The 17,983-nt window shown below is 41.1% G+C and overlaps 1 protein-coding gene across 2 annotated transcripts in view; it reads left to right on the forward strand.

Moving 5' to 3' along the window:
* CCDC146 (coiled-coil domain containing 146) overlaps positions 1 to 17,399 on the forward strand; it is a 176,210-nt gene extending 158,811 nt beyond the window's left edge. For both annotated transcript variants that reach the window (XM_043969178.1, XM_043969179.1), the window contains 4 exons: positions 9,470 to 9,598; positions 11,865 to 12,002; positions 14,601 to 14,849; positions 16,738 to 17,399. In XM_043969178.1, the coding sequence (XP_043825113.1) occupies positions 9,470 to 9,598; positions 11,865 to 12,002; positions 14,601 to 14,849; positions 16,738 to 16,941 (720 nt within the window). In that variant the 3' untranslated portion in view covers positions 16,942 to 17,399. The remainder of the gene's footprint in view (positions 1 to 9,469; positions 9,599 to 11,864; positions 12,003 to 14,600; positions 14,850 to 16,737) is intronic.
* The last annotated feature ends 584 nt before the right edge of the window (positions 17,400 to 17,983 follow it).

Here is a 17,983-nt window from a genome sequence, read left to right on the forward strand (position 1 = left end):
TATCTGGGCAATTCCCTTCATGAACTTGACCAGATGATCCTATAGGATGAGTTTTATTTGCAACATTTGACAGGCATATGACCTCTTAGTAAGAGGACAGACATAACAGCTGATTAGGTCTTAGAGCCTGGGGCTGCATCCAAAATAAATTAGCAGATTTAGAGCTCCTCCCTTGTGTTTCCTAAGGGGAAGGTCTGAGTGACTAGGGTTGAACCAAGATGATTTGGTTGGCCAAGTCTCTTAAGAGGCTAGACTTTTGTCCAAGGAGCCACTCCTCTGAACTGGCCTAAAAATAAGAAGGAGATGTGTAGATGTAGAATCAACCAGGCAGCTCTATGAATGATGCATAAACAAGTGATAATGCATTTATTAAGCACTTATTTTTGTAAAGCACTAAGGATACAAATTAAAAAGACAGTCCTGCTGTCGATGAGTTAACATTCTAATTGAGGGAGACAAAACATATAGAAAATTTAAGCTATAAGTCAGATGGAAAGGCCTAGTGGTCCCTAGGATGCAGTAGCAAAAAAAAAAAAATTGGTAATGCAACTTATTTAATGTGATTTCTGTTGATAAAAATCATATTTATTTCTTGTGTTAAACCATCTGAAAAAGCCAATGATGTCAGGGGCAAGAGTTCTGGTTTCAGAAGAGGCATTTGACAGGTCACATCTCTACAAGGGTTGCTCCCCAGGGTAATAATTGCAGGGACTGGGCTAATACCTCAGTTGGTGATCCAGAATTGGGGGAGGGGAGGGAACACTACTCCTCCGAGGTCTCTTGGGCCTACCTGCCCATCAGTGACAGCTGGTCAGTAGTAGGTAGTGATGGCATAAATAGTGGGCCCCTTCTCTATTAGGTTTTCTCCCTTCAATTATATCTGGGGGGGGGGGGAGAAGGGCAGGCTGGATGCAGGACCAGTGGCTACTTAACCTGAATCAACCCCTTTATACATGGGGGACAGATTTGACTGGACTGCTCAAAACTTTTGCATAGACCATCTCTTCTGGAAAATGGCTAACTAACCCAAGGAAGTCAAAGACAGAGAAAAAAATCCATAAAACCAAAATAATAATAGAAGTACTTTCTTTTTTAGTAACAAGGAACTCGAAGGAAATCAAGCACCCATTGATTTGGGAAGGACTAAATAAATTGTGGCATATGGATATAATAACATTATTCTATAAGAAACCATAAATGTAAAGAATTCAGAGAAACTCGAGAGGACTTTATAAACTGGCAGAGAAATAAGCTGAGAGAAAAAGTACACTATTGGGGGCAGCTAGGTGGCACAGTGGATAAAGCACCAGCCCTGGATTCAGGAGGACCCGAGTTCAAATCTAGCCTCAGACACTTGACACTTACTAGCTGTGTGACCCTGGGCAAGTCACTTAACCCCCCATTGCCCCGCAAAAAAACCAAACAAACAAAACCCCACCAAAACAAAACAAAATAAAAAAGAAGAAAAAGGAAAAGTACACTATTACCAAAATAAAGGAAAACAATACTGAAAATCACATAACTCTGATCAGTGAAGCAACCAGTTGCGATATCAGAGAACTAATAATGAAGCATTTCTCCCACCTTTTGGTGGAGAGACAGTGGCCTGTAGGTGCAGAAAAAGACATGTTTTCAGACATGGCCAAAAGCATCACAGACCTAGAGTTGGACATGTTTGTTTGGTTTTTGACATTTTTTTAATGTACATATTCATGGCAAAGGACCTTCCTCTTACTGGGGGAGGGGGGTGTATGGGAGGTGGGGGTGGGGAGGGGATGTCATAGGAAATGCCAGTGACATATATATGTGGGTATGTGAGAGAGAGAGATATGTATACACATATTTGTGAATATGTATAAATGTAAATATATGCATATAGATACACATTGTTAAAAAAAATAGCTGACCAGGCAGTAGGGCCATTCTTAATAAGAAAGATGTTTAGCCTGGTCCATTACATATTTCACTGGTCCAGACACCAACGAGTTTATCTAGAACTAAACATTGTACCATCTGCACCCCTATCTCCTCTTAGACATATCATGAAATAGTACAAAGCTTTCTGAACTTGCAGTCAGGAACCTCTAAGCTTTAATTATTCCCCTGACATATACTAGCTATGTGACCACGGGCAAATCACTCAACATTGCTGAGGCTCATTTTCCTCCTTTATAAAAGGGATAATTATAATATCTATGGTACCTACCTCAGAACTATTGTGAAGATTAAAAATATATATTATCATATATGTAGTTATATGTTTTTCAATAAATATATACATATACTTATGTATATGTGTATTGTTGTTGTTGTTGTTTTGTTGTTTCAGTTGTGTTCCATTCTCTGTAACCCCATTTGGGGTTTTCTTGGCAGACATATTAGAATGGTTTCCCATTTGCTTCTCTAGCTCATTTTACAGATGAGGAACTGGGGCAAAAGGGGTTAAGTGACTTGCCCAGGGTTACTCAGCCAGTAAGTAAGTGTCTAAGGTCAGATCTGAACTAGGTCCTCCTGACTCCAGGGCCCACGCTCTATCTACTGTGCCAACTAGCTGCCCCATGTATGTATATGTATGCATATAGATAGTGACTTGCCAACTTTAAAATACTACATAAATATCACCTCTTATTATTACAGACGACAAGACAAGTGTGCCTTCAAGGCAATACTGGACTCATGGAGGCAGCAAATCCTCCCTGATATGTGGTCCATTGGAAGGGCTGTAGACTTGAACAGGGAGCTTCAGGGCCTGTTCTTTATCACCCACATGTCCCAAGTCTCTTGAAAACATTCTACTAACAAAAACTTGCCCTTCTAAAAGCCCAGAAGATGGGAATGTGCCCTGGGAGAAGGGACCATGAGCCAAACTCATCAGCCTGGATGTGGCCTGGCTGTGGCTTAAGCACCCTTCCAGAACACAGGGTTGTCATAGGCAGGAAGCCAGCAAGGCAGCAGTAATAATTACCTGCATTTAGAGAACCCATCAACGTTTACGAATCACTTTACAGACATTATCTTATTCGAAGTTCACAACAGCCCTATGAGGCAGGTACTCTATGTATTATTGGCCCCATCTTACTGATGATAAAACTGAGGCTTGAAAAGGTTAAGCGATTTGCCCGTGGTCACACCATGCGTAAATGTCAGAGTTGGGACTCCTGCCCAGCTCTTTCGAGGTCTAAGTCCAAAATTCCATGCACTACATCTGAAGTATCAGGCCCCAGTGGGCAGTAAAACTCACCAGTGAAGTGAGTGCTACTGAACCAGATTCAAATATAATTGGGAAATCCTTAACAAAATAAATAAAAATGCAATATAACATGGATAATGTTCATTTGTGGTTTTCTAAGTATGCTGCCAGCAGCAATCAGTTTCTATTTGAATTTGACCCCACCACACTGTATCACATTGACTTGCCAAGAATAAATTGTCCCTTGGCAAAAAGTTCTGCCTCATCTCCTCCTGCTCTGGTTTGCTGATCTCTAGTCATAATGTTTGCCTGAAATACCAGTGGTCTCTGACTTATTTACACTCGAATGGAGCCACAGCAACCACTGACTGCCCACCTGTCTTAAGATACCAGTTGAAACTGGCTGCATCAAGTGCCACAGTCGTGCCACACCCAAGCAAATAGAACTTTTATATGGATTACCTTTGGCCTTTGGGTCACCACGGTCACGGCTTCAAATACACATTATTAGTGCTTAGAAATGAGATGGAAGAAACTCTCTGTCCTTGATTCTTGTCACTAACACTGTTCATAGAAACATGAAACTAGAAGGTTGCCAAAAATAAAAATAAAATAATAACCTTTCCAAGTTTTAAAACAGTCTTATACTGTTCAACGAAAACAGTGAAATCCTTTTGATATTCATTGGCTAAATAATAATAAAAGCTATACATTTTTCACACTACGCATTCACTAGCATTGTGAGCCTTCCAGTAATTATGTAAATACAAAATGAAGTGTGTTGTTGAACAGAAATTCAGCCAGAGTTGGTGTTAAGCTTAAGAATAGAAAACTTCCTCAAGATGAACTTAATTAACTGGTTGTCTACCCTGACGAGGGATGCCTGCCTTTAAAGGCAATGTGAAATTTTAAAATTCAAGTCATTTTTGGCTTTGCAAATGGCCAAGCTCGTTTCTTGACGTAGACTATTATTTGTTACACCGAAGTAGAAGACTTTGGAAGACAATACTGTAAGATTTATGTTGTTTTTCCAAGCCTATTATTTCAAAACAGCTTTTAATCCTCAAGCAATCTAGTCCAAGCAATATCTCAAAGCAGATGCTTCCTTTGCCCCTGCTTAGAGAGATGTGACTTAAAAGCCTCTGGAAGCCACCCTGTGCTTATCCTTGAGACTCAGAGACAGCATGGTGTATTATAAAGAAGAGTATCAAGGATAAGAGCATAAGAATGGCTATATATTTCTTTGAAAAGAAGAATACATATTTAAAACATTTTTTGAAAAAAGCTTTTTTTTTTTAATAACAAAAAATTTGGGTCCCATCTGAAATGTGTATACAAACAACATTTGTTCTTTTCTAAAAGCACACTATATGGTTTTATAATTAAAAAAAAAAACCTCAAAGGAAATTTTAGTACATGATAGGAGTGGGAAACCTTTTTTCTCATTCATCCACTCAGTCAACAAACATTTATTAAGTACTTACTGTGAGCCAGAAAGAAAAAGGGGTCGGGGAAGGCAGACACAAAGAAATATAAAGCAATTTAATTTAGGTTTTTTTTCTTTGATGAAACATATAAAAGGTTAGACTTAACTGCTTTTAGAAGTTTAAAAAAGGGCCTGGACTCCTATCGCAGGCCTCTAATCACAGCTCCAGGGAGGCAGAGGCTGGTGGATGTCTTGAGCTCAGGAGTTCTGAGTTGCAGTGGGCCGGCTATGGTGATCAGTCTGCACTAAATTCAGCATTGATATGGGGGAGTGAGAACACCAAGGGGTCAGGAGATTGCCTAAGGAAGGATGTCCCGGCCCAAGCTAGAGCAGGTGAAAGCTCCTCTACTGATCAGTACAAGGAATCAGGCCAATGAGCTACACGCTGCCACGTTGTAGTCTTCTGGACAAGATAAGGAGACCCAGTCTTTTTTTTTTTTTAATTGTTAAAAAATATGAAAGATACAAGTTAATTCAATATATGTGACACTTTAAAATTTATTTCAATTCCATATTATGATTAATTGGGGTCAGTGAGTGGCATAGTGGATAGAGAGCCAGGCTTGGAGGCAGAAAGGTCCGGAGGCCTACTTCTGACATACTCTAGCTGTGGGACACCTGGAATCAAGATACCTGGTTACAAATCCTGGCACTGATAATTACTAGCTATGTATAGTGTGATCCCCTTTCTGAGCCTTAGCTTCTTCTTTTATTAAGCTTGCTGAGCCTTATTTTCCTTATTGGTATATAACACACTCCATTCCCCACTGGATAGAGTGCCCTGCATCAACTTCCACTGCAGACACTTACTAGCTCTGTGACCCTGGACAAGTCACTTAACTTCTGTTTGCCTCAGTTTCCTCATCTGTGAAATGGGGATCATCATAGCTCCCACCTCCCAGGGTTGTTGTGACAATCAGATGAGATAATAATTGTAAATTGCTCTATATAAATCTTCTTCTTCTTCTTCTTCTTCTTCTTCTTCTTCTTCTTCTTCTTCTTCTCCTCCTTCTCCTCCTTCTCCTTCTCCTTCTCCTTCTTCTCCTCCTCCTCCTCCTCCTCCTCCTCCTCCTCCTCCTCCTCCTCCTCCTTCTCCTCCTTCTTCTTCTTCTCCTTCTTCTCCTTCTTCTCCTTCTCCTTCTTCTCCTTCTTCTCCTTCTTCTCCTTCTTCTCCTTCTTCTCCTTCTTCTCCTTCTTCTCCTTCTTCTCCTTCTTCTCCTTCTTCTCCTTCTTCTTCTTCTTCTTCTTCTTCTTCTTCTCCTTCTTCTCCTTCTTCTCCTTCTCCTCCTTCTCCTCCTTCTCCTCCTTCTCCTTCTTCTCCTTCTTCTCCTTCTTCTCCTTCTTCTCCTTCTTCTCCTTCTTCTCCTCCTCCTCCTTCTTCTTCTTCTTCTTCTTCTTCTTCTTCTTCTTCTTCTTCTTCTTCTTCTTCTTCTTCTTCTTCTTCTTCTTCTTCTTCTTCTTCTTCTTCTTCTTCTTCTTCTTCTTCTTCTTCTTCTTCGACTGATCCCCGGAGCTAGGGCCTAAAGTTAACCTCAAGAGTTTGGGAGTTTCTAGTACTAAAGCTTACAAACTTCCACAAGGGTCCTTCTCTTCTCCCTCCTTCCCAACCCCCCAACCCCAATTCCTGACGCATATCAGTCTACTGGATTTATTTAGCTTTTTTTAAAAAAAGATCTTCACTAAAGTTGAAAAGTGTGTGATTTAGTCTCCCATCAGAATATGCAGAATCCAGGGAGAATCGTGCTGAGCTTAAAGACCACATGTGACAAATGGATGGGTACCTTACAGGTGCTGGTTGCTGTGACATCTTTTCTCTCCTTTTTGGATATGCCAGATATCCTTCTTAAGAGTCAGCCAACCCTTGGGGCAGCTAGGTGGTGCAGTGGATAAAGCACCAGCCCTGGATTTAGGAGGACCTGAGTTCAAAATTGACCTCAGACACGACATTTACTAGTTGTGTGACCCTGGGCAAGTCACTTAACCCCCATTTCCCTGCAAAAACAAAACAAAACAAAATAATCAACCAACCCCTTTGGGACAGCTAGGTGGCACAGTGGATAGAGTACCAGCCCTGGATTCACGAGGACCTGAGTTCAAATCTGGCCTCAGACACTTGACACTTACTAACTGTGTAACCCTGGGCAAGTCACTTAACCCTCATTGCCCCACCCCACCCCCCAAAAAATCAACCAACCCTGACCCTAACATGTAAAATGGCAATAATAGGCATGTCCCAAAAGTCTTAGCGCAGTTTTAAGCTTTAATAACTTCAGAAGTACTACATACATGTTTGAAAGATCATCATTTGGAAGTTTGATTACTTAAATTTATTTTATTTATTTACTTTTCTGAATTTCAAAAACATAAGTTTTAAAATTTGTAATTTGAACAAGATGGGGTACACAGTCCTTGTTTATAGTATGTGCAGTGGTTTCCGGATGATACTTTCTCATAAGAGAAGGTCCCCTCATTTGGCCCCCTCAGTCACCTGGCCTATCTCCATTAGGTTTGTTCTTGCGGGATGACTTCTAAATTGTCATGTAAGCCTCAAAATCTCATTCTTTGGATGACCTTAAGGATAGGATTACAAATGTAATCTTTTTTAGTCTCTGAGTAAGTGCTAATGGAAGTTTTTACAAAGTTTGAAAATGGTAGAGCATAAGATGGTGCCTGTGTTGGATTTTGTTTTTTTTTTTTGAGAGGCAGCTAGGTGGCACAGTGGATAGAGAACTGGGCCTGGAGTCAGAGTGATCTTCCTGAGTTCAAATCTGGCCTCAGACATTTACTAGCTGTGTGACCCTGGGTAAGTCCCTTTAACCCTGTTTGTCTCTGTTTCCTCCTATGTAAAATGAGCTGAAGAAAAAAATGTCAAATCACTCCAGTATCTTTGCCAAGAAAACTCCAAATGGGGCCATGACTGAACTGAACATGACTGAACAACAACATTGGATTTTAATAAACACCACAGTATTTTTAACATTAGCTTTTCAGATTTTTTATAAGTCTATAGCATTTTATACTTCTGAAGTCATTAAAGCTTAAAACTGAGCTAAGACTTTTGGGACACCCAATATCGTCTGCATTACCCATAACCTTACAGGGTTTGGTGAAAGCAACTTTGTAAATCTTAAAGCAGTAAATAAAATTGAGCTATTAGCCCAGGGGACACCTCCTCCCTGAAGTGTACCCTGATTCCCACAGCCGAGAGTCAGAACCACACAGAATCTCATCATTAGAAAAAGCGACAGAGGTCATTTAGCCCTCCATATAATGAAGTCTCCCATACAACATTGCCCACAAAGTGGGAGTTCAGATTCTGTTCAAAGACCTCCAGTTCCTGGGACCCCATTGCTTCCTGAGTCAGCCCATTTCACTCTAAAGGTTATGATATATTTCCTCATATCAAGCCATCCTCTACATCCGTGAAACTTCCACAAGAAGAAGTCTAATATTTTCTCTCTTATATGTTTTCAAATACTTTGAAACAGTGGTGATGTCCCCCATGGTTTGTTTTTTTTTTCCCTTTCTTCTTGACTAAAAATCTCTCATTCCTTAAAATTCTCTTAAGTTAGGGGTCCATGGTCCTCCCACCATTCCAGTCACACTCTTCTTGATACATTCCAGTTTGTCAATGTCTTTCCTAAAATGTAGTGGTCAGAACCTTGTGTGGCCCTGAAGACGTGGCCTGACCAGATCAGATGACAGAGAAACTCACTCTCGACTCATTCTCTCCTTATGGCTACAACACCTCTGTCAAGACCTTCTGCATGAACTTTGTCTGCAATGGAACATCATTGGATCTTACTTTGAGCTTGCAGTCCAATATAACGCTCAAGTATTTTTCCACATAATCTCTAACCACACCTTCATCGTGAGTTGGATTTTCTAAAGTGATGGGAGGCAACATGGTAGAAAAAAAAGAAAAAAATTATTTATATGGAGAAGAGTATTGACTCTGGATTTAGAGGACTTGGGTTCAAATTCTAAACTCCTGAGTTCAGCTTGAATCAGATTAAAATGTAGCTGGGAAGGGGCAGCTAGGTGGCACAGTGGTTAAAGCGTTGGCCTTGGGTTCAGGAGGACCTGAGTTCAAATCCAGCCTCAGACACTTAACACTTACTAGCTGTGTGACCCTGGGCAAGTCACTTAACCCCCATTGCCCCGCAAAAAAAAAAAAAAATGTAGCTGGGAAATGTTTGACAAGATAAATAAAAAGACAATACATTATCCACAAGAACAACAACATTGTTTGATGACCAGCTATGAATGACTTAGCTCTTCTCAGCTATACGGTGATTCAAGACAATTCCAAAAGACTCAAGATGGAAAATGCAGATCAAACATGCTATTTTTGCTTTATTTTTTGTGGGCTGTTTTCCTTTTGATCTTGTTTGTCTTTCACAACATGACTCATATGAAAATATGTTTTACATGATTGCACATATGTAACCTATATCAAACTGCTGACTTCTTAGGAAGGAGGGAGGGGAAAAAGGGAAGGAGAAAATTTGGAACTCAAAACTTTTTAAAAAATGAATGTTAATGGGGGAGCTAGGTGGCACAGTGGATAAAGCACCGGCCTTGGATTCAGGAGGACCTGAGTTCAAATCTGGCCTCAGACACTTGACACTTACTAGCTGTGTGACCCTGGGCAAGTCACTTAGCCCCCATTGCCCTACCAAAAAAAAAAAAAAAGAATGTTAAAATTTGTCTTTACGTGTAATTAGAAAAAAAATACTATAAAAATTGCTGAACAAAAAGAATTTAAAAATGTTTCTTTTCTTATTCAATAGTTCTCACAGTGCACAGACAGAATAAACGTTTTGGAGAAAAAATTTATAAATCCTGGTGGAAAGAACAGAGCTCGCTTCCTGGGAGGAAAAGATATGACTCTGAAGGAAATGATCAACAAGATAGATGAGGTAACACATCCTTTGTGCACACCAGCCACTCAGAGATGTTTCATAAATAATTTTGATACTGTTTCATATTAATTATAGAGGCTCACACCTGAATTTCTGGCAATCACACTTGTTTCTGTGTAACTTAGAAATGTGAATTTGAATTGTCTTCAACTAGTTCATTAGAAATCCTTTCATCTTTTGCCAAGGAAATGAAAATCTTAGTACTAAAGATGCCAAAAGAACCTTTATTTGGTGGCCAAAGTGGGCAGCTTTGGCATCTTACATGAATTTGTTTGCCTCCCTACTGGAGAAATATCAAGAGAATATATAAATATATAAACAATATAACCATATAAAATAACAAATGTTGAAGCTGGAGCAGAATTATTCTTACAGTAGGAGGTGCTCACACCCAGCATTTAGAGACAGACATATGGACACAAAAGATGGTCCCTCAAGAATGGTGAACATAGAAGTTCTTTGAGTAGAGGTTGGCGGGTTCCAGTCCCCAGTTTATGGCAGATGTCTTACCCTTATTTAAGTACTGCACCACCCCCTGAACCAGGCGACCACAGGAATTCCCCTTCTCCCCTCACTTGCATGTTTAACATTTCCCTCCCTTTCCATCTTCCCCTGCCACTTCTTGGAGCCACCCCACACGCCCTGTTTGTGGTTCTCACTTCATCTCAGGGCCAATTTAGTATAGTATTTGAAGTGGCAGGACGATAGGTGAGAAAAGAGGAAGAGAGAGCACCCTCCCAAAGCCATAAATCTTCTCTCTTCTCCCCTTCTCTTCCCCTCGGTACTGCTGCCCCGTGGCCCCACTGTTAAATCTTGTCCAACAGTGTCCTGAGCTCTACCCCATCTCCTTAGCCCTGCTTCCCTATCCCCTGGGGGACTTCTGCTCTTCACCCAAGAATCTCTGCCCAAATCCTTGGTCCTCTGGTGAAATCTGTTGCCTTTAAAACCTCAGGCCTTGATGTACTCACATGTGTAACAATGAGTAAGTGAAAAAAGATGATGAAGCCTTTTACTCATTTCTCTTACCCAGTAGTAGTGGTTACAAAACAAACCTTTGAAAAACCCTACAACATTGTGTGCTTGACCAAGGGACAGGAAAGTAGGAAGGCACCTGTAAGACTTCAGCCTGGGGGGCAGCTAGGTGGCACAGTGGATAGAGCCCCGGCCCTGGATTCAGGAGGGCCTGAGTTCAAATCCAGCTCAGACACTTAACAATTACTAGCTGTGTGACCCTGGGCAAGTCACTCAACCCCAATTGCCTCACCAAAAACAAAAACAAAAACAAAAACAAAAGACTTCAGCCTGTCCCACACTGTGGCCCAGGGAAGAAGGAAACTGGTTGGAAGCAATGGGAGGTAGCTAAGGGAAGTGATGGATGAATCCCTTTGAACCAGAGGGAGAAGAGAAAGGGGATGACTAGAGAAGCAGACTAGGTGTTCATGGGGGTTTACACTAGCAAAATATTCTGCCCCTATATAACCCCTTGCCCACTGCTTCTCTGGAAGGGTCTTCTCTTTCCCTCCTCATTGCCTCCTCTGCTCTCAGCCCCATCCCCTGCTCTACTCTTCACCAAAGAGTCTTGACTTTTATGCCTGACCTTCCAGGTCCCCACCATTCTGGAGCCTCTGCCTGAGGCCACATAGCCAACCACAACCTTCCTCAGTTTGCAGTGAGTTCCCTGTCACCCAAAGTCTTCTAAGAAATGCTGGGTGACCACTTGTTGGGGATATTTTTTTAGTGAGGCAGTTGGGGTTAAGTGACTTGCCCAGGGGCCCTCAGCTAGTAAGTGTTAAGTGTCTGAGGTCGAATTTGAACTCAGGTCCTCCTGAATTCAGGGTTGGTGCTTTATCCACTGCGCCACCTAGCTGCCCCCTTGTTGGGGATATTTAAAGAAGAATCCATGCTTCGATCAGAGCAAGATGATCTCTGAGGACCCTTTCAATTCCAGCAGTCCACAATTCTAGTTATAGTATCAATCAGTAGGCTCTTGTAGGCTGACATGGTTTCTATGGAAAAAATGGGTTTTGAATTCTAAATAATATCTAGAATTTAAGTAAACAATTCATTCATAACTTGGGAACTACCTATATAACTGGGTGTTTAAAAAACTATATGGATAAGTTCACACACACACACACACACACACACACACACACCCCAAACTGGCCATTTCAGGAATACTGAGAATGCGCAGCAGGGCACCAACTCTGCCCATCAGCTGTGGCCTTGTTGGATTGACCTCTTCCTATTATTTACAAACCAGCTGGAATTCCATCTGGCAGAGAAAGAGGAGAAGTTGCTGGAGAAGGACTTCCTCTTTGAACAGGTCAACCGGCTCACAGAGCGACTCCGGACCAGAACTCAGACCTGCAAGCAGGATACGCTTCTGTTGGCCAAAAAGGTCAGTTCTCAGATCCCGCCTCTTTTGTGCTCTGCTTTTTTTGTTGCTGATGTATTTTTCACAGAATCGTGGTATCTTAAAGGTAGAAGGTATCCTTTCCCAATGTACAAACCCTCTCTGGATCACTCCTGACAAGTGGTTCTTAGACACTGTCACAACACCTGCAATGTGGCTCTTCCCATTCCTTTGGTGGGGTGCCTAGACCATGAGGCAATCCTGACTAATCTGCCCTTAGCAATTGAATTTGAAAAGATTTCTAATGAAACTGCTTTGGGCCTTGATGTAGTAATGGACAACAGGATAGCCTTAGGCTATTTACTTGCTGCTCAAGGTAGGGTGATATACTTTGTGCAGACACTGACAGCCAGTTGTGCAGCTCTCCATCCTGGACTTCACGGTTGTTCTCATACCTAGAGTTTGGACGTTGTATTTGTAATACTGTCACTTCTTTAGTTGCTGCTAGGACTAAAGCTTTCACTAGAGCCACAGCAATGCCCCTATGACCCTTGGACTGCTCCCACCGAACTTTTCACTCACTCCTTAAAGACAGGAACATGTCTACGGCCCATTTTTCAGCCTTGATGAAGCTTCAGAAGACACTTTTGCCCCTTTCACCCCAGAAATAAGAGAGGGGGGAATGTTATGGGAATGCAGTGGGACCCCAAAGAACCTAAAGATCCCAACCCCCCAAAGAATCCTTGAACTCTCCCAGGGGAGGGGCTGAGCTGGACCCTGGTATGCTAATATGCAAGATACGGATGGGTGCTGCATATCTTACAGAGGCCCCATTATTCCAAAATCCCCTCCCTCTGGTTACATTTCCCTCCCTTTTGTCTGGTAAAAATACAAAAAAAGCCATCCACTCTCTTACCCCAGCAGGATAGTCACCGAAGTGATCTGTTCCCGAGCCATATTTCTCTCTCCTAATAAATCTCTTTTTATTTTACAAAAAACCCCTCAAAACCAACCCAAAGCCCTAAAAACACCTGCAATGACTGACAAAGCACCAGGGTTTATTTCTGAGACTTAGAGGAACCTTGTAAGAGAACCAGAAATGCTGCAAGCCTTCTTATCTGGTACTTTTAGGGAGAATCCTATGGCTTAACTGCATACACTGAAGAGATCACAGTGGAGGAATCAATAAGGGAAGTGTATGAGGACAGTGTCTGCCACCACCCCGAACCTGGAGCAGCCGCTGATAGCTCCAAACAAGGCCAACCAATCAGCTCTCAACACTTAGACAAGGAAGAGCAGAGAAAGAAAACAATGTCACCTGAGCAGCTGGGGCACCATGGTCTTCAGGCTATGGGAGCAATAGGTGCCAAGAGACTGCCAGGTCCATGGGAAGAACACTGACTTTGGAGCCAGGGGACATGGGCCCATAGCCTGCCTCTATCAATACTAGCTATGTGGCCTTGGGCAAGTCATTTATTCTCTCTGGGCCTCAGTTTCCTACAGTATGGAAGGTGGAATGAAATTGTAATGGGGACAGTCATGGGTCAAGTGAATTGGTTTCCAGCATCCAATTTATCACCTGCCTGGGCACTGAAGGACTAACTAAAGTGTTCTGACTGAACTACCCTTGAATGTTTACAGCCACTGGAACAAGAGCCACAGGGCATTGTGCTCAGAGAAATAACTGGTGCCAATGGAGCCTTTTTGTCCACATGTATTTAGTATTGTTGGAAGCAAATCACCTCGGAAAACTTATCCACACAAGGCTCTCAAATCTGAGGGGCTGATGTGAAAAAGCATTCGAAATAAGTTCTCTTCGTCAATTTTTTCCTATTTTGGCCCACACTTAGGAATGCTTGGGGGAATGCATTTAAGGCTATGAGCATCAGTGTATCAGTACTCTGTTGTTTCCATTCTCGATAAAATTCCCTCAGGGCTTGAACACATTGGAGTTTTCTTAGCTAAGTAGACCATAACTCTCTAATATAGTTCTTACTCTTCTAAGTATTAACCTCCTGTATGATTAAAAATCAATAAAATTGTAAAACTAGATATGAGGAATCAAAAACTTTGGGATCCCTTCAAACCTCAACCGGCCTGTGTGTTACTCAGAATTAGAAGGGATTAAAACCACTGACTTGTGTCTCCTTGGGCAAGTCAGAATATCTCTAAGTCTCCATTTCGTCCCCTGTAAATGAAACGACTGGACTGGATAATGGCTAAGGTTCCTTCTAGCTCTGAAATGCTGTGACTACCTTACCTTTGTGATCCCTCTACCTTTGATCAGAACTGCCCATTAGCCATCACAGAAAACTAGTAGCTGTCTGGCAATGCCTTTGCTCTTCAGTCAAGGCAAGCTGTGCAACCTTTCCTGGTAACAGGCTCTAGCGTTTCAAAATCCTGTCTAGTGCCCTCCTGCTACATTGAATTACACGACCTCTTATGTTCCTCTTTGTCCTCCCAGAATGCTTATGGTATTGGGTTTTTTAATATTAAATAGATGTTGGAGACAACTTTTAACAGCAGAATCCACGAGTCATCCCATGTTTTCAACCCTTGATAGCTTTTCTGTCCACTCCTTTTCAGTGGGTCAGTTAAGTACAGGTCTGAGCATTCCTTAAGTTTTTGTCCCTTTCATTCCAGATGAATGAGTATCAGAAGAAAATAAAAGACTCTACCCACAAAATGATGGCTCTTGTGGCTGAGCTGTCTATGCAGCAAGCTCTCACTCTTGAACTACAAAAGGAAGTCAGGGACAAACAAGAGTTCCTTACAAATTGCAATGAAAGGCTAGACCAAGGGCTACCACTCAGCAAAGAAGTTGAGGAAGACTGGCTGAAGGTGCTGCGAGATGAAGACATGCATCAACTAGCTATAGCAGAAAAGACAATGGTAAATTTGGGATCTGGGATTGCATTGGTAATCTCTATGTTAAAAGACAAAGGGGCCAGGAGCCATGGGAGGTCACTCATACTTCTACCACTTAAAGAGATGTGTATCCACACTCCCTAGACTTCACATGTTACTTTCTGTTTGCTTTGCTGATTATCAAATCACCTGCTTTCTTTGATTTTGAGCTATCTTGAAGGTAAGATGGAATTCAGCATTACTTTTAGAAGTTTCATCACCAGTGTAAGAATAATGAAAGAAGCATGGTGGATAGAGAGCTAGCCTCAGACCAAAGGAGACCTGGATTCAAATCCTGGCTCTGACACCTATTTACTGTGTGACCCAAGGCAAGCCACTTAACCTACAAGTTGCAGAGAATATGTTGACCTAAGTTGAGGGAGTTGCCTATACCAGTATATTCCTATACTAGTATATACTAGCCTGCAGCCATTAAAAAATAATAACACAAGGTCCAACCTACTTTTCATTCATTCATTTATTCAGCCAATATTTATTGAGACCATCCACTCTATTCAAGGGCCTGTGTTGGGTGGACAACCAGGAATAAAAATCCCAAGAAGACACTGAAAAGATCAGAATACCAGGAAATAAACCACAGCTCAGCCTGTAAAGGATACCTTTCAAGTGTGAGGAGAACTCAAAATGATCAGAGATAAGAGGGAGGGCATCCTTCACAAAGGAAAAGTACGTTAGCATTGACAGTTAGGAGCCATTAGACTCTAGAGGTTCTAAACCTAGGATCGATGAACTGTTTTTTATAGTATTTTGATCACTATATTCCAATATTTTTAGTTTGCTTTGTAATCCTATATATTTTATTTTATGCATTTAAAAGCAATATTCTGAGAAGGGACCCAAAGATTTCACCACATTACCAAAGAGAATCCATCACTCCCTCTCTCTCTCTCTCTCTCTCTCACACACACACACACACACACACACACACACACACACTGTGAAGAAGCCCCGACTTAGAGTTTGTGAGAGGAACTATAAAGTTGTTGGATGCTGAGGGGAACATGACCTCCTCTCCCCTCAAAAGTTCTTCTTTCCATAGCAGATGTATCTGAATCTCAGACAATTTTGCTCTTTCATCCGGAGGATTTGCTGAGTGGTCCTGGGTGTGAAAACACTTTACTAGGTTTTCCTCACCTCCATCATATCATCCTTTGTGTTTCCTTGTGAGCTTCATGAAAGCACTTCCTTTCTCACCTGGGTCATATTTCTGCTAGTTTGTTGGTAGAAGAGGAATACATGGAATAGAAGATGACAGGATAAAGAGTCTGGGAGCCATTGAGCAATTTCCTAAGAAACAGAATCATGGTAACATTGTACTGCTTGGTCAACAAAATTATGTTATGAGAGCATTAAATTTGTTTTTTTTATCATTTAAGGTAAATGTTTATTATGCTAACATTTCCTTTTCCCATCCCCATCCATACTCCTGCCTCATCCCACCTCCTCCAGTAGAACTAAACTAGCCTGTAGTCCTTCCCTTCATTGTATTTACATTAGCCAAAAGCAGCATCCTAAGAGTACTTATTTATAGCTAGAAGGAACCAAATGCATCATTCAGTCCAGTTCTCATTTCATAGATGAGGAAAATAAGTCTGAGAGAAGTGATTTGTCCAAGGTCAAACAGCTAGCAAATGATAGTAGCATTTGATTTGAGGCCCTCTGCCATCATGCTGTTGCTATCAACAAACATGTAATAAGCACCTACTATGTAATGGTCACTGTGCTAAGTACTTGGGATACAAAAAGAAGTAAAAGACAGTCCGGGCCCTCAAGGAGCTTACAATCTGATATGGTCCAAATGAATGTGACTACTTTTTTTCTGCAAACTAAAGAAGGAAATCTTTCTTTACAGATTGCCTTGGAAGAGAAAAACAACATGCTGCCTTCTGGGGTTTACACAACAGCAATTCAGCGGCCAAATGCCTATATCCCAGATGCAGAAGCAACATTGCCCCTACCCCGGCCTTATGGCCGAGCTGCTCCATTCAAACCAACTGAGCCTGGCTCCAATATGAGGCACATAAGAAAGCCTACTATAAAACCAATTGAAATTTGAATATGTGAACAAGAAAAGGTCCCAAGGCCCAGTTTCCTAATGACTTCAAATAGGCTTCCATTAAACCCACAGCTGGAAAACTATGGGCAAAATGAGTCAACAGGACTTTCACAACGTTGGGCAAATAGAAACAGGGACACACAATTCACTCACTTTAGGTCCTACAAAGGAAGCCTGCTACTATCCGAAAACCACAGATGTACTTCATTTGCCATTTGTATAGAATTTAGAATTCTAGCTAAACTTTTGACAAAGTATTTTGACCAGTTAGTTATTATTATTTTCCAATTTGTATGTTGACCACTGTTCAGGTTAAGTTTCTCTTCAAACATGAGCTAGAATCATAGAGAATAAAAGTTCAGTGTTTTTTTCCAAAGAGAATCAAATAAATTCAATCCAGTGTGGTATATTTCTTTAAATTAAAAAAATATATATAAACTAAGTAGCACTATACTTGTTCTTTGGGAAAATGTGTATTAGTATAGTTAGAAGGGATGAAAAATGAAACATTTGCATTTTAAACAATATAGGTGTGTTTCCCTTGTGAAATAGTTTTTTCTAAGACTTGATAGATAAATACTGTTTAGGTTAATTTAAATAATTTTATATTCAATAGGAGAGCATGATATGTAAAAGAATATTATAACAAATCCTTTGGCAAACTCTAGAATCTTTTTATAGCAAAAACAATCTCTTTGAAATGTATTTGTTTTATAAATCCAAATTTTTCATATATGAAAGAGTGTTTTAAAAAAAATAAAGTACTTTTTGTTGGCCCCTCTACAAAAAAAAAAAAAAAGCACCAAATGGCTATTTTGACAAGCTCCCGAGTTCTAGTGCCAGGTGCTTTCATGATTTTAATAAATGCAATTCAGTGGATGTTTATAAAGTGTCTACTCTGTGCAAAGAACTGTGATAGGCTCCAAGGGAGAAACACAAATAGGATAATTCCTTCCCTTAAAAGGTAGTAGCAATGGGGCAGCTAGGTGGCAAGGTGGATAGAGCACTGGCCCTGGACTCAGGAGGACCTGAGTTCAAATCC

Source organism: Dromiciops gliroides, chromosome 5 (genome assembly GCF_019393635.1).
Source record: "Dromiciops gliroides isolate mDroGli1 chromosome 5, mDroGli1.pri, whole genome shotgun sequence".
NCBI lineage: Eukaryota > Metazoa > Chordata > Mammalia > Microbiotheria > Microbiotheriidae > Dromiciops > Dromiciops gliroides.